Genomic DNA, 15224 nt, shown 5'->3' on the forward strand with positions numbered 1-15224 from the left:
GAGAGAGAGAGAGAGAGAGAGAGAGAGAGAGAGAGAGAGAGAGAGAGAGGAGAGAGAGAGAGAGAGAGAGAGAGAGAGAGAGAGAGAGAGAGAGAGAGAGAGAGAGAGAGAGAGAGAGAGAGAGAGAGAGAGAGAGAGAGAGAGAGAGAGAGAGAGAGAGAGAGAGAGAGAGAGAGAGAGGAGAGAGAGAGAGAGAGAGAGAGAGAGAGAGAGAGAGAGAGAGAGAGAGAGAGAGAGAGAGAGAGAGAGAGAGAGAGGAGAGAGAGAGAGAGAGAGAGAGAGAGAGAGAGAGAGAGAGAGAGAGAGAGAGAGAGAGAGAGAGAGAGAGAGAGAGAGAGAGAGAGAGAGAAGAGAGAGAGAGAGAGAGAGAGAGAGAGAGAGAGAGGAGAGAGAGAGAGAGAGAGAGAGAGAGAGAGAGAGAGAGAGAGAGAGAGAGAGAGAGAGAGAGAGAGAGAGAGAGAGAGAGAGAGAGAGAGAGAGAGAGAGAGAGAGAGAGAGAGAGAGAGAGAGAGAGAGAGAGAGAGAGAGAGAGAGAGAGAGAGAGAGAGAGAGAGAGAGAGAGAGAGAGAGAGAGAGAGAGAGAGATACACTTCCGGGACGAAGTTCTATTCTAGGAGAATCTCGAGCCGTGTCTCAATACATTTATCATAACTAATAGTTAGCTACTAGTATCGCCCATGCAGTCGGTGGTATTCTTTGTGGCGCGTCGCAGGTTTCGAACAACGAGTATTCGAACAAACGGAAGGTGCGCTCTATCCACTCTCATATCCTGGTAGTGCCGCGATACGTGCAGCTAACAAGCGCGCAGTCGATGTGCTGTAAAAGTCGATTTAACTATTTACAATTTTTTAACAGTAATAAAGTCTTTGCTCCGCTAGCGTAGCGCCACTGCTGGCTTCTCACGTTAAAAGCGAGAGTCATCATTTGTTTTTCGTAAGAATGAGGATAATTATCGAGGACGCCTCTCGCCGATCATCTGAATTTTCCCATGCGCTGTCGATGTCATGATTCTGAGCAACCCTCAAGAGATCATAGCCGACGCTCGTGATACTGATAATAAAAGTGTCATTAACAGAAAAGTATGCACGCATAAACAGACGCGTAGGATTCAATAATTTCGTTTCCATCAAACTTTAAGCCTGTCATTGAGTCCACATTATTTTCATGTCTAGACATATATCACTTTCAAGATAATTCTAAACATTTATTTGTAAATACTTATCTATCTATACTTACCTTTATATTTAAACAAAGCGAGATTTACTCCACGTCAGCCTGTGTTTTCCACACGAAATGAGGTTCTCCATTGTATGTTGTCAAAGATTTAATTCTTTTCACACGAGGCAAGTCTCTGAAAATTCTACACTTCGTTTTGCGTAGAAAGCATTAGCCAGTGTGCTGCGGCAAGCCCTCGCTTTTTACACAAAAAGCTTTCATACTCTTGACATCGTACAACTACAAAGGCTTGCTCGATTTAGCTTCCGGCTTGCTGCCGCGTCCTTCGTTTCCAATGTTTTGTGAACGTTTCAGTTTACTTCTTCAAGAAGAGGATCAACCTGTAACTTGGAATTGAAACGAGCTACAGAACCCATTTTGCGTGGAAAACACTGGCCGGCATGGGACGGACAACTCTTTGCTTCAATATAAAGAAATATAGCAATAAATATTCACAGATAAAAATACAAGTAATCTTGAAGATGATATATGCCTGAACTCAGAAACAATGTAAATTTCACATTCATTTGGTGATGTTCAAGTTATCGAATCCAACCACTTTCTCAATGTGTATATTTGTGTGTCACAAAATCTTTTTCTTTTTTTTTATTAAACGTTTTTTTATTAACGTTCCCTTTCATAAATAATGTACGCCGGTAAAATCTTTTGAAAGTTATTCAGAAAATAATTCACGACGTTGATAACGTATGTGAAGTTTGAAATCTTCGACGAGAATTGCATAATGTGCACAGACACTTAAATGAAAGAAAGAAAGGAGAGAAATTATTCGGAAATTCAGAAAATCTAAAGTGATTCAGATGTGTTAATGTCAGTTAATGCAAACACAATTATTCTCAAAGCATATACGACACTCGTACAGACTGCGAGGAGAAAGGTTCGTGTGATAACTTTTTTATTTTTTAAGGTCGCGATAAGCTGGAACTAAAAATCGGAGTCCTTAATATATTTATATCACGGCTCGATATATCTATTACTTTTGCAAAAATGAAACTTAAAAAAAGAAATTTCACTACGGAATATTATGATTTCTGAACTTACAAGCGATCATACATATTGCAAAACGATAACATATTAAAAAATAATCTGCGAAAATCTGTTATATTAACACTTGAAACGCACGATTAAAAATAAAACTTTTTCTTAGAGCATAGGCTGTGTTTCTCTTATGATATTATATTTTACATTTAAATTAAATTTATATATATATATATTTATATGTATTTAAATTAAATTAAATTAAGTGTCGAGATACTACGCGCACTTGCAGAACTTGAGATATAACATTCCAATACGTAGCTAAATCGACCGTCACATTGCCTTAAATGTGTTAAACAGACATATTAATACACAATGCAACCTCTTTTCACACCTCCGACAAACAAGAAACATCGATATTATAAGTAGTGAGCTCTTTGGCAAGTGTCAAGGTATGCACCTGATCGCACACTGATTACGCATTCCCGCCACTTTTTGTTCAACAATACCACCGAGAGCATCGCCCGATTCGCATTTTTAAGCATTTTAAGGAGCAACGGTATCTATTGCGGTATTTTCTTCGACACTACTGAATAAGTTTCAAAAGGTTTCGATCCTTACTAAGAGAGACGAAGATGTTTATTAAATATGTCTTGAAGTTCTGGATATAAGACTCTTATAAAGAGTCTGTAGCGGCTACGTGACTACTAACAAGATCTGCCGCACATTAAATGTCACTTACGTGGAGTACGTTTCACAAGTTGAGAATTAATGCCACTTACGTAGCAGACAGTGAAGTCCGCTTGAAGACAGGGCACCCTATTCTCGAGATTATCGAAATCAATTTCACCGAGTCGATATCATTCAGTTACATTTGCTTAGCAGCTTACAAAGGATCCGACGTATCTTTAATCCAGAACGGATTCCCAACAGAAACATACCGATTTCTGTGTGTTGCACATTGTTAATCACGTCAACTTCTGTGATACACGCTTCTCTATATAATGCGCACGTATGCGCACGTGCGCAAGGTAACAATAAAAATAATAAAAGTCTAAAATTACAAAGCAGACACGTGCGTGTCTGCGTGCGCGCGCGCATATACGCGAAGTAGCCCAAAATCATTACTAAACATTAACTAAACTTTAACATATTCATACAAATACTTCGATAAAATCACTACACCACGATAGTTTGACATTCTGGAGCTTGATTAGAACCGAAAATCTTAATACGAAAATATCAAGGGCACGGCAAGCTGATTTGTTGTTGAGTTGTATACACAGTCAAACTTTCATGCGCTTCTTCTTCTGTAGCTGTATATTCTCATTGGCTTATAGCCTTTCGTATGCTCAGACCCATAAATACGCATTGTGTATTCATCTGTCATATATTATCAATTGTTTAAAATATTTTCAAAACCCAGCTGATTTCGTGACAATTAAGAATTAAAAATCATCGTCAATACCAGATTGCTGCAATATACATCATGGAATCCTTAAGAATCCGAAGACAAAATCAGCTGATTTGTGAAGATCGATATCCGCTGACTTGCAGAGATCATTAACTGATGACAAATTAGTACACGACAAGTGTCGTGTAAGTACGCGTAATTAAGCGTCTCGACTGTACGATATTATTGACAAATGTTTATCATTCACGAGTCAATAAGTATTGTGCCCTGGACATTTTCGCATTGATCTCTTTGATTCTTGAAGCAAGCCCCCAAATGCGCTATTAATGCGGTATATAATGTTTTGTATTAAAATAATTTAATGTAATCTGGCATTTATGCAACGTGTCTCATCGGTAATCCACCCTTGTTATATTACATTTGTTAAATAACACGCCTCTCATATACGGTATTATATAAGAGTATCTCGAAATTATGCTTCGTTACAGGGTGAAAATGTCAAACAGCCTGAACAGGAAAATTCAAGTTTCGTGAGTTACCGGTGATTAACACGCAAAACAAAGTTGTTTGCTTGCTAAAATATTGTATGGTAATTTTGGGATACTTAATATATATATATATATATATATAAACTGTAAAATATATATAAACTCACGTTTAGTAAACACGGGTGGTTTACAATAGTTGAATAAAAATTGTAATGCAATATTCGATACACGATATAACATTCGATATATAATCACTTGTAAACTGTTAACTGACTCTTATATCCAAGCTTCGGAATAACAAGAAACATCTCATTGCGAACCTGTCATTTTATAAATATAAACGTTAAGTTCGTTGGTTAAAATTGAATTTAGAAAATGTTTTTTATAGAGTATTAAACAAGAGTCAACAGAATTTTATAGAAGAGTTTTAGATAGAATATTAAATACGTGTTTCTGATATAAGTATAATTTATATACTATAAGATCAACAAATAATTCAAGACATCGGAAAACCAATTGTATCACTCTTTACATTTCATTCTTTAGCGTCAACTCTCGCATATAAATTTAGATATTACATTTCAATTGAATTTATCTAACATTAATGAATATCAAAGACTTAGAATCGAGATTAATTTCGGAAATTTCGGTTGTAGTAACGAGAAAATAACATTATGTTACTTCGATTTGATATTCAATTAAAACGAGATTAACGATTCGATAAATCAAACAATTTGTTATTTAAGAAACCTCCGCTATAACGCGAACTGCCGAGGGTTAAACGTTCTTTGCGCAATTGCCTTCAACTTTATATCAGTGAGTTAAATTGCAAGTACACAATTGTAATCGCCATTCTACGAATTATAACTTAACGTAAAATCTTTGTCGTTACATGTCACAATAAGGGTAATCGTGTGCAAGTATGATACACAAAAATTTCATCTAAATATGGAAATATACACGCAGAACGTTTAACAACAGAGTAACAACGATTACGACGATAATAGCAATGACGACGACGACGACGATGAATATGACTAACACTAACAATAATGATAACAATAACAGTGATGACGACGACGACGACGACGACGACGACGACGACGACGACGACGACGACGACGACGACGACGACGACGACGACGACGACGACGACGACGACGACGGACGACGACGACGACGACGACGACGACGACGACGACGACGACGACGACGACGACGACGACGACGACGACGGACGACGACGACGACGACGACGACGACGACGACGACGACGACGACGACGACGACGACGACGACGACGACGACGACGACGACGACGACGACGACGACGACGACGACGACGACGACGACGACGACGACGGACGACGACGACGACGACGACGACGACGACGACGACGACGACGACCGACGACGACGACGACGACGACGACGACGACGACGACGACGACGACGACGACGACGACGACGACGACGACGACGACGAACGACGGACGACGACGAACGACAGACCGACGACGACGGACGACGACGACCGACGACCGACGACAACAACAAAGGCGGCAGCAAGAATAACAGTTGCGACGACGACAGCAATAGCAACGGCGATAATGATGAGAACGACGAATACAATGACTGAGAGGACTGCTACAACTATGACTACGACTATGACAAAAACAACAATGGCACTAGTAATGGTGATAGTGATGACGATGATGATGATGATGATGATGATGATGATGATGATGATGATGATGATGATGATGATGATGATGATGATGACGATGACGATGACGATGACGACGACGACGACGACGACGATACTATGATGATTACGACGGTGACAGTGATAACAAGAATGACGCTAACAATCATTACGACAACGATAACGACGATAATGACAACGACAACGAGGATGAGGATGACGACGAAGATGAGAATAAGGATGAAGATGAGAATAACAATGATAATGATAATGATAATGATAATGATAACGATAATGATAATGACAATGACAACGACGAGAAAGATGACGACAATGATGACAACATTAACAAAGACGAAGAAGATAAAGAGGACGACGACGAAGACGATGAAGAGGACGACGACGAGGATAACACGTTGATGGCGATAACGATGACGATGAGGATATCGATATCGATGACGATGACGATGTCGATGACAACGACGACAACGACGTTGTTCGCCTTTTAGTAAAGGTAATGAGCATAGCGCTGATATTTATTCCTCGTCGGATATAGACGCTCTCCTTCACGAGTCAGGTAAGCATAGAAATGAAAACGTTCGTAATTAGGACTCTGTCCCGCGTAATATAATTTTGCAATGGCGTCTTTACGACTCGACAAGAGGGTGTACGTAATATCATGCACTTAGTTTCCTCACTAAAGCAAAGACGCGATTAATCACAGCCATGTCACTAGAAACATTGCTTGCGCATATGCTCTTTCACGAGTGAGCCTTCATATTCTTGATTTGAAAATGTCTATACTACACACTAGAATGACACTTGAATGAATAGACAAATCTTGTCAATTAGATACATATTTTCATTCTTTCAAATGTATTTCGTACTTTATGAAATATATTACTATATGAAAGAACTTGTCTCTCCGAGTTGCATCTATTCATTTTTGTCATCCTTATGTATAAAAATAAATCAGAAAATTAAAAACGTAAAATCTTATGGTATTAATTTAATATGTTCTACGAACGTATCAGTATTTCCTTTTCTTAACAATTGGAACGTAATCGAATGGAGATGTGTTGTTCAATAATTGATCATTTACAAAATGTTTAGCACAATGTGAGACTTTGGAGCCCCAAGTTTGTTTTTCTTTTAACTATAAAAAAAAACAAAAAATAGTACTGGAAGAGTTATGAATAGGAAATACACAACAATCTCAAAGTTTTTAAAAATAAATGATATATTTCTTATACGGGATATATATATATATACATATATATATATACATATATATATATATATATATCCAGACATTCATATATACATATATATTTTTATGTGTAGTACAAAACTAATAATACAAAACGCTTGCGAAACGCAATAAAGCACAAAACAGTATCAGCCATGGAATATGATATTGTATCGGCGAACGTGAAAGCTTCTGTGCGCTCGTTAACGTATGAGCAAGAGTAGTATTTAACAAAAGTATCAAAGCGAAAGAACGGACGAAAACACTGATACTAAGAAAATACAAGAGTAAGAGAAACGGAAAGGGGGAGGGGGAGGAAAGAGACGATAGAACGGAAAGAAAGGGTAGATGGGGAAAGAAAAGGATAAGGAGGGCGTGTCATAAGTAATCGTCCAGCTAGCCAGCGCATCCAAACTGAAAGTTGTATAAACGGCATTTTTCTTCTGCGATTTTTCTCATACGAGTCCTCGCTTATCACAAGCGCCGTATCGTTCCAGAGACTAGCATATAATGCATATAATATTAGTGCATTGCGTGTATGCATCATCACAAATCACACACGATATTCTTCTGTCACAACACTGTTTGATCATATCTTTTTTCTTTCTTTTCATTTTCCGCGCAATCTCCGCTCATCTCTTCTTCATACACATCAAAATAACGACGCACAACTTCGGAAAAGTAGAGGAAAAAAAAAATAAACAAGAAGCGCGCAAAGAAGCGCGAGAAATGTGTCTCCATACACAATCGGTCGGTCGCAAAGATCTCTCTGCGTTTTAATGCGTTTGTATTAACGCGTTAAAATGTAAACACCTTTTCGATTCTCTGTGTACACAAAAGGTGTGCTTTTTAGTGCGTTAAGTCGTTGCAGTCTGATTTAGATGCAGCCATCTTATCTGATAAAACATTACAACGTTAGACAAACAGTAAAGAGAAAAAAGAAAAAAAAAGAAAAACGCGTTGTAAAACATACAATACGTACATCTATGAGTGGCAATTTATGCCATCTCAATCATTCGTCTACTCTGTTTACAGGTACAATGAAATTGAAGAACTTTTCGAGATATTTTATTTGGAGGAAAAATGCTGTACGCACGCACGCGCGCATATGTATGTGTGTATGTGTGTGTGTGTGTATAAATGCGCGCGCGCGCGTGTGCATGCGCGCAATACGTTGTAAAATACGCGCAAATACAACAATAATTGCGACACAGAGGCATTGCATCGTAAAGATAATAAATCTACACTACCAATCCGAAAATATTCATGTACGAGGACTAGAAAATACGCAAATTAAAGAATCGCATCTGACCGGAAAACTGTGTCACAAGCAATTTGAGAGAATAAACTAATTATATCTAGGTATCTCAAACAACACGAAACAACAGAGTTAATTGTAATAGAAATGCAAATAATTTAACTATACTTCAGCATAGAATCGTTGGAAGCCAAAATGCAAATTCCACCTGGCAGCGGTAATTTCTCGTTTTTTCTTTCCATTCGAATAGCTCGTCGAGAATATCTTTAGACGGGAACAATCCACACGGAACGAACGCGCCTGATCTGTCGATTACTACTGCCAAGTCGTGAGATAAGATCTATTAATCTCCGTATAAAATCACTTACCGCGACTTTGATTGTACCCAGCTTGCCACCCTGCGTAATATGCCGCTTTTTGTTTACCGTGTTCCTCGGCAATTTTTACACTGAGCGGCTCTGATCCACCCTCTGGTATTGTACCATGAAGTCGCGCGATCGCCTCCTGTGCTTCTTCCCGTTTATCGAACCTGAAATCAAATCGTGGCGATCAGAAAAGGTGAGATCAGTTTCTCGTATGCGTTGCAGGTAAGCTGTCAAATTTTTAGACAAAAATGCTGTGTATGTAGTTTTCATCAAAATGCAGTTTTATCATCTACTTGCACCAGATGATAATTTTAAATGAGAAACTGCGGAGGAAGTTGGGGAACAAGAAATGTTCCAATTTTACGCGATAAAAGCCTCTTCGAGTCTTACATCTCATACGGTTACAGGAGATACCCTCCTGTAACGCCACTCAAATAATATATCTAATGTAAATAAATAATTGTTTGGAGTGACCTATATTTTCCACAGCGCCGATATACTCCAGCAGTTTGGCCGAACGTCTCGCGGGTATTTAGGATAAAGTAAAGAGAGCGCATCTATAATTATGCAATATCGAAACCAGAGGCGGTACAAAAATACTTTGGCAAGAAACTTTCGCAAAGTAAATATGCGCACGGTGCATGCACGGCTGCGTTGTGCAACGATATAGTAAGATCGCTGCAAACAGCTGTTTGGAAAATGTTCCAATTTCAAGTAGCGCGTTATTTATACGTGTACGCACTCGACAAGAGCATGTAAAGGTATAATCTTGGACGAGGTGAAGCAAAGATCTTGAGCGATCTCATTCGAGGGACGGTTCCACCCAAAAGAAGACGTTCAAAGATCAACGTTACGTGGACTTTCAACGCGTACGAACATACATGACGCACAAAATATCACGAATAAAATTACAAAATACAAAGTTACAAATTCACACGTCTCACACTCCGCAGCGATTCGCAGGTCGTTTAAGTCGAGCTCGCTGCTATCAACGTTAGTAGTAATAATAATCCGCTCACCGTACGAATGCTACCCCTCTCGGTAAGCCGGTAAGTTTATCCTTCAGTATATTCTTCTGCACAATGTTGCCATATTTACTGAAAATCTCATCGATTTGACTTTCCGTGATATTTCTGGAAAAGAGAAACAAACAACGATCCTTCAGTACAACCGTCGCGCTCGTCGGGTCGTTTTAGCGAGTCCCTAGGGGGAAACGATCGTCATTATCTACCTTGGTAAGTTCGTAACATAAAGATTCGTTTCTTTAATTTCCTCCCCGGAAGGTCGTGCAAACGACACCTTCAAACGTTTATTTTGCACCTGCAGTCCATTCAGCGTGCTTATCGCCGTTGCGGCATCCTCGGCCTTCGCGTAGTTTACAAAACCGAAGCCGTAACTGTAACCAGTCTGTAGACACACACACACACAGGCGTAAGATTAATATCGCTCACAAACGTGGCCGCACAAACGTGTGCCTCAATCGAAGATTGAACGACAAACACGCGCGTGCGATTTACCTTATAATCCTTCATGACTCGGCAGGACTCTACCGGACCGATAGTCACGAACAGACTGTATAGCTCCTTCTCGTTCATATTTTGTGGAAGATAATTAATAATCAGATTCGTCCTTGGTTCCTCATTGCTTTTGGTCTGCTGCTGTTGTTGCTGCGGCTGCGGCTGTTGCTGCTGCTGCTCTCGCTGGTCGGTCATTTTGTCTCGGTTGCACTGTTGCGAGTCACCCGATGCTGACGACGCCTGACTCGAGGCGACGATCCGGCAATTTCGTTGCTGTTGCTGTTGAGGTTGCTGCACGACCAACGAGTCCACCACCAATAGCTGAGGTTGCGGTCGCTGTCACTGTCGCTGTTGCTGTTGTATACTCCAACTGGTACGTTCCAACGGAACCATCGACGGGGTCGGCAAATACAAAAAATATAAACAAATTCATTACTACGTCTTCCCCGTGTAATGCCACGCTCGTAGGCCAGCCTGCACTTTCGAATGCTTTCATCATCTTTTCTTTAAGCGGTTTTAAAATAAATAGAAAATAAATGTGCATATTTTTATGTATGATGCCAGACCTGTGTGTGAGAAACAAACAAACAAACGCAAGTAAGGACAAAACAGAATCAGAGAGAGAATGAAGGGGGGGAGGGGGGAGGGCGGGCAAAAATCAAAGGAAAAAAATATATCAAGCAAAATGCGTTTTGCGATGAACAACAATCAACTACAAATTTTGCATACGCACGATGTAGAACGGAGCAACTCTCCAACGCACACGATTATCGCAGATACGTACAACAATTGCGAGTTCGAGTGACGAGAAAATTTAATTTTTTAGCGTCTCGCATACACTCGAGATTAGCATTTCGCCGAACGCATCGCGCGATCGGCGTAAGTTACGAAAGGTCGAGTTCGAAGAGTAAACAATAATAGGATCGCGCGCGTCGACAAACGTATCGGGAGTAATGCGGCGAATATACAACACGGCTAGCGTGTGTTGTGAATAATACTCTCGCCGGCCGTGCCGTGCAATGACACCGAGAAATATCGAATTTCATTGAGCGTCGCTGCGAGAATTCACATGTCGGCTCGAGCGGAGCCGCGCGAGAATTCATGTGTCAATGCGAGGGACCGAGTTATGCGTTCAGTTCATTCACACGAGGAGTTCGCAGGCGCTTTCGGCCGAGCAGCAAACTGGCGCGCTCAGGAAGGGACGAAAAAAAAATGCTGTGTGTTCGCCAATGTTCACGCCACTGAGACGCCGCACTCAGTCATCGTCGACGCGTTTAAATAACGCGACATGGTGTTCTTGATCGTTCCTAATTATTCCACTATCGGCGACGAGAAAGAAAGAGAGAGAGAGAGAGAGAGAGAGAGAGAGAGAGAGAGAGAGAGAGCGAGAGAGAGAGAGAGAGAGAGAGAGAGAGAGAGAGAGAGAGAGAGAGAGAGAGAGAGAGAGAGAGAGAGAGAGAGCAACAAAAACAAAACAAGAACGGACAAAACGCAAAAGTGAGAATACGAGAGTACGAGAGAGAGAGAGCGGATGAGAAATTTTCCAAGTTTGCGCGAGCAACGTAACCTTTTGACCTTATTTTGAACAGGCTCGGGGAAGTGTAAGCGGCCCGGCGAATTGGTGAATCGACCAACTTGTCAGAGTGTGGGGCAAGCTGGGGCGAGCGAGCGAGAGAGCGAGAGAGAGAGAGAGAGAGAGAGAGAGAGAGAAAGAGAGAGAGCAGAGTCTCGGGCGCTCCGCACCACATCGCGCGCGCGCTACGAGAGGAAGGAGCGCGCGAGGAGCGGGAACGCGCGTTGAAGAGAGAAGACGCGATATATGCCGCGCGCGCGAAAGAGAGCGATGGGATGAAAGAAGGGAGTTGTGCACGATGCGTGTGTATGTGTGCGTACGTGTAAACACGATTATTCCGCCGTTTCGCATACGTACCCCGAAGCGAGCGTACACGCAGAAGCCTGAGAGAGCCCGACGACGACGAGCAGCGCGAGAGCGCACGACGATTCGCCGCAGTCGCCGTGGGACGCACTACTCGTTCGCTCACTCGCGTCGCGCGCGTCACCCGTCACGCGCCGCTAATGCACACACCGACGACTGCCACGGGTAATTATATAAGCACGCGTATTGTCAGCATCGCGCGTCGTCCCGCACTGGCAGCGCGAACGAGCGAGCGGGCGAGCCTCCTGCACGACGTTCTCGCACTCGCGCTTCGCACTATGCCGAACTCTCGCGTAGCCACGCTCTATCCTCTTCCTCCTCCCCTCCTCGGTCGGTTGGTCGGTTGGTCGGTCGGTCGGTCGGTTAGTCGGTCGGTCAGCCGGTTGCTCGGTTCGTTGATTGGTCGGTCGGTCTGTCGGTTGATCGGTCGGGCGGTCGCGCAGCGCGAGCGCGCGGCGACGGCGACAGCGGCAGCGTAGCGCACGACTCGTTCAACAGTCGCGAGCGGGGCGAGCGGGGAGAGGAGCGACGGCGACGCAGCGGCAATGCAGCACGCGTGGGAGCGATGACAGCGGCAGCGGCGGCGGCAACGACAGCAGCACGCACGCACGCACGCGCGTGGCTCGGTTGTGTGGGTGTGCTAAACGTGCGACACGAGCGAGTTAGAGAGAGAGAGAGAGAGAGAGAGCGAGAGAGAAGGGGTGACGGGGAACCGCGGTGACGAAACCGCAACACACTGCGCGCGCGAACACACTGACTGAGCCCAGCCCTGACCTGCCTCGCGCGCGACACCCTCTCGCAGCGGCACGCTACCCCACTACGCGGCGGCCCCGCGAACGGCCGCAGCTGCTGCGCGCGTGACGGATCGTCGTGTGCGCGACGCGCGGCGCGGTACAGGGCGCAGGTCCGACCGAATCCCCGCGCCGCATCGTGTTTACGTGCGGCGATCTCGGTGAGCGCGCGAGAGTGCGCGCTCCACCGACTTTTCTTGCCCAGCTTTCCTTCTTTTTTTCCGTTTTCCTTTTTCTTGTTTTTCTTTTTTTCCCTCCACCGCTGCGAGCGAAGGGAAGCGACGGGCGCACACGCGCACTACGCGATACGCGACGGCGATATTATAGGGAAGGGTAATATCGCGCGTACGGGGAGAGCGATCGATGGGGGGCGAGTGATCGATTCAGACTCTCGGCAAACGGCACGTCGATTAATTTTATGACCTTACGATCGCGCTCCACGAGCATGAGAGAAGCGCGCTCAGTCACGGTGAAATGGGGTCGTCCACCCAACGAGGAGACGCGATTGTGTTCGGCCCGGTGAAATTGTCACGCGTAAAGTTATAATATCTTTCCAGAGCGCAGGGATTTCTTTCGGCGAGCTCCAGTGTGGAGCTCGGGGTTGGGAAAGTTTACTTTTGGAAAGTAACGTGTGCTACCATTGCTCTCGTTATCCATGAAAAAAAATAAGTATCCTGTTAAAAAAATATCCTATCGTCATTATTCGAGAAATAAGTGATCGTTCTTTTTTTCTTCATCAAGTTTGGAAGCTTGAGTTTTCGCTCGCTTCTGCCCATTCTACACACGTATATTCTATAGACGCGAAGCAACAACTGGCGAAAATGGTGGGTTTTTGCAATACCGTGTCTCAGATACGGTAAACGTAAATCGTGAATGCTACTGGTCGCATACATTGTCACGTTATTTCCGAGCGAATCACGTTCACGATTTACGTTTACCGTATCTGAGAGATTCGGTATTGCAAAAACTCCCCAATAACGGTTACATTTGTTACAATTGCCCAAAAAATATACTTGCGTCAACGTTGCTAATAAGAAAAAAAATAACGTCGTTCTATAAAGTCTCTACTGAAAAAAATGTAACTTGTAACGATAATATAAAAGTATGTTGCAAGGAACGAGAGAGAAAGATCTTGCTCGGTTAGTATTTTATTCTAAGCTCGAAATTGTAACGTAATTTGCGGCAAAAGTCACTTCTTGCACTACTTTTTTTTTCTAAAATGCTTAGTTCTTGAAATATTTCGCTGTCCTGATATTTTTTATATACCCCGTGATATGTGACCATATAGACAAAATTTACGTGTTATTTATACATAATCATATATAATTTGATATAATCACATATAATCGTTTTTTCTCCCGGGTTTCTAATCGTATGCACTATGTCATTCGATGATTATCCAGAAAAGCAAAAACGATATGTCGAAGTACTGAACTGTATCAAACGATTGTGATGATTTTACGCCAGTACTCGGAAACAAATGTGTATGATCAGAGAACAGTAATAATAGAAGATGGAAAAAGGAAATACCAAAACCCTCCGTTCGTACGAAAAGAAATATCCATAGATAGATATCCATAGTTGTAGAAAAATATATATACGGTAATATATTGTTTTTCACTAGCGCCATGTGGTTCGTGGATTATATGGAAAATAGCAGAAATGCGGATTGTCTAGTAGATTTAAATGCATGACTAGACCTGGGGATACCCACCTAAAAAAAAACTAGGTGGTGACAAGGGCACAGCTGATTTCGTTGGTTCACTGTAAAACTGCGAGTAAACAAAGTCGTGTTCTTTAAACGACCTAAGGTTCGACCTAATGGCCGTTCTACAACAGTTGCTAGTAGAATAAGACCGTAAGTGTGAACAGTAAGAAATGGACCAACCACGGTTGATTATTCTTGTCATAATCGACTGTGATTGGTTTATTTCTTACCGCTTACGGTTACAGTCTTATCCTTGCAGCCATTGTAGAAGGGCCTTAAACGATCCGTGAATTATATGAGAGGATCCGGAGTTTATGAAAGGTAACGTTCCTGTTTTCTTTCTTTCTGTGAGCGCAATATAACGTAATAACGATTATTTAATCATTTATTATTATTATGGTTATTTACTATATTGTAGGAACTTGCGTATACAACTTTGTCATGGTCGCTGACCAAGTGTAATTTGTTTGCTACACTTTGTAACATTTTATTTACCATTATTACATTTCATGCACATCCTGCATAAAACAAAGAATTTTTCCAATAAAAATGAAATTCGATACCTGGAAAATGATAATTTTC

At 42.3% G+C, this 15224-nt stretch overlaps 1 protein-coding gene across 5 annotated transcripts in view; it reads right to left on the bottom strand.

The window, feature by feature from the left end:
* LOC105187364 (sex-lethal homolog) overlaps positions 1–13903 on the bottom strand; it is a 45904-nt gene extending 32001 nt beyond the window's left edge. Inside the window, exons 1-6 of one of the 5 annotated variants that reach the window (XM_025306793.1) lie at positions 12138–13899; positions 10208–10773; positions 9922–10097; positions 9710–9823; positions 8694–8854; positions 544–816 (exon numbers count right to left, since the gene is read on the bottom strand). In XM_025306793.1, coding sequence (XP_025162578.1) covers positions 794–816; positions 8694–8854; positions 9710–9823; positions 9922–10097; positions 10208–10402 — 669 coding nt within the window. In that variant the 5' untranslated portion in view covers positions 10403–10773; positions 12138–13899 and the 3' untranslated portion in view covers positions 544–793. Of the gene's footprint in view, positions 1–543; positions 817–6170; positions 6383–7149; positions 7964–8693; positions 8855–9709; positions 9824–9921; positions 10098–10207; positions 10774–12137 lie in introns of those variants that run through there. The other 4 variants (XM_025306790.1, XM_025306791.1, XM_025306789.1 and 1 more) reach the window with 4 other exon arrangements.
* Positions 13904–15224: the final 1321 nt, after the last annotated feature.

Source organism: Harpegnathos saltator, unplaced genomic scaffold (assembly GCF_003227715.2).
Source record: "Harpegnathos saltator strain DR-91 unplaced genomic scaffold, Hsal_v8.6 scaffold8, whole genome shotgun sequence".
NCBI classification, from domain to species: Eukaryota; Metazoa; Arthropoda; class Insecta; order Hymenoptera; family Formicidae; genus Harpegnathos; species Harpegnathos saltator.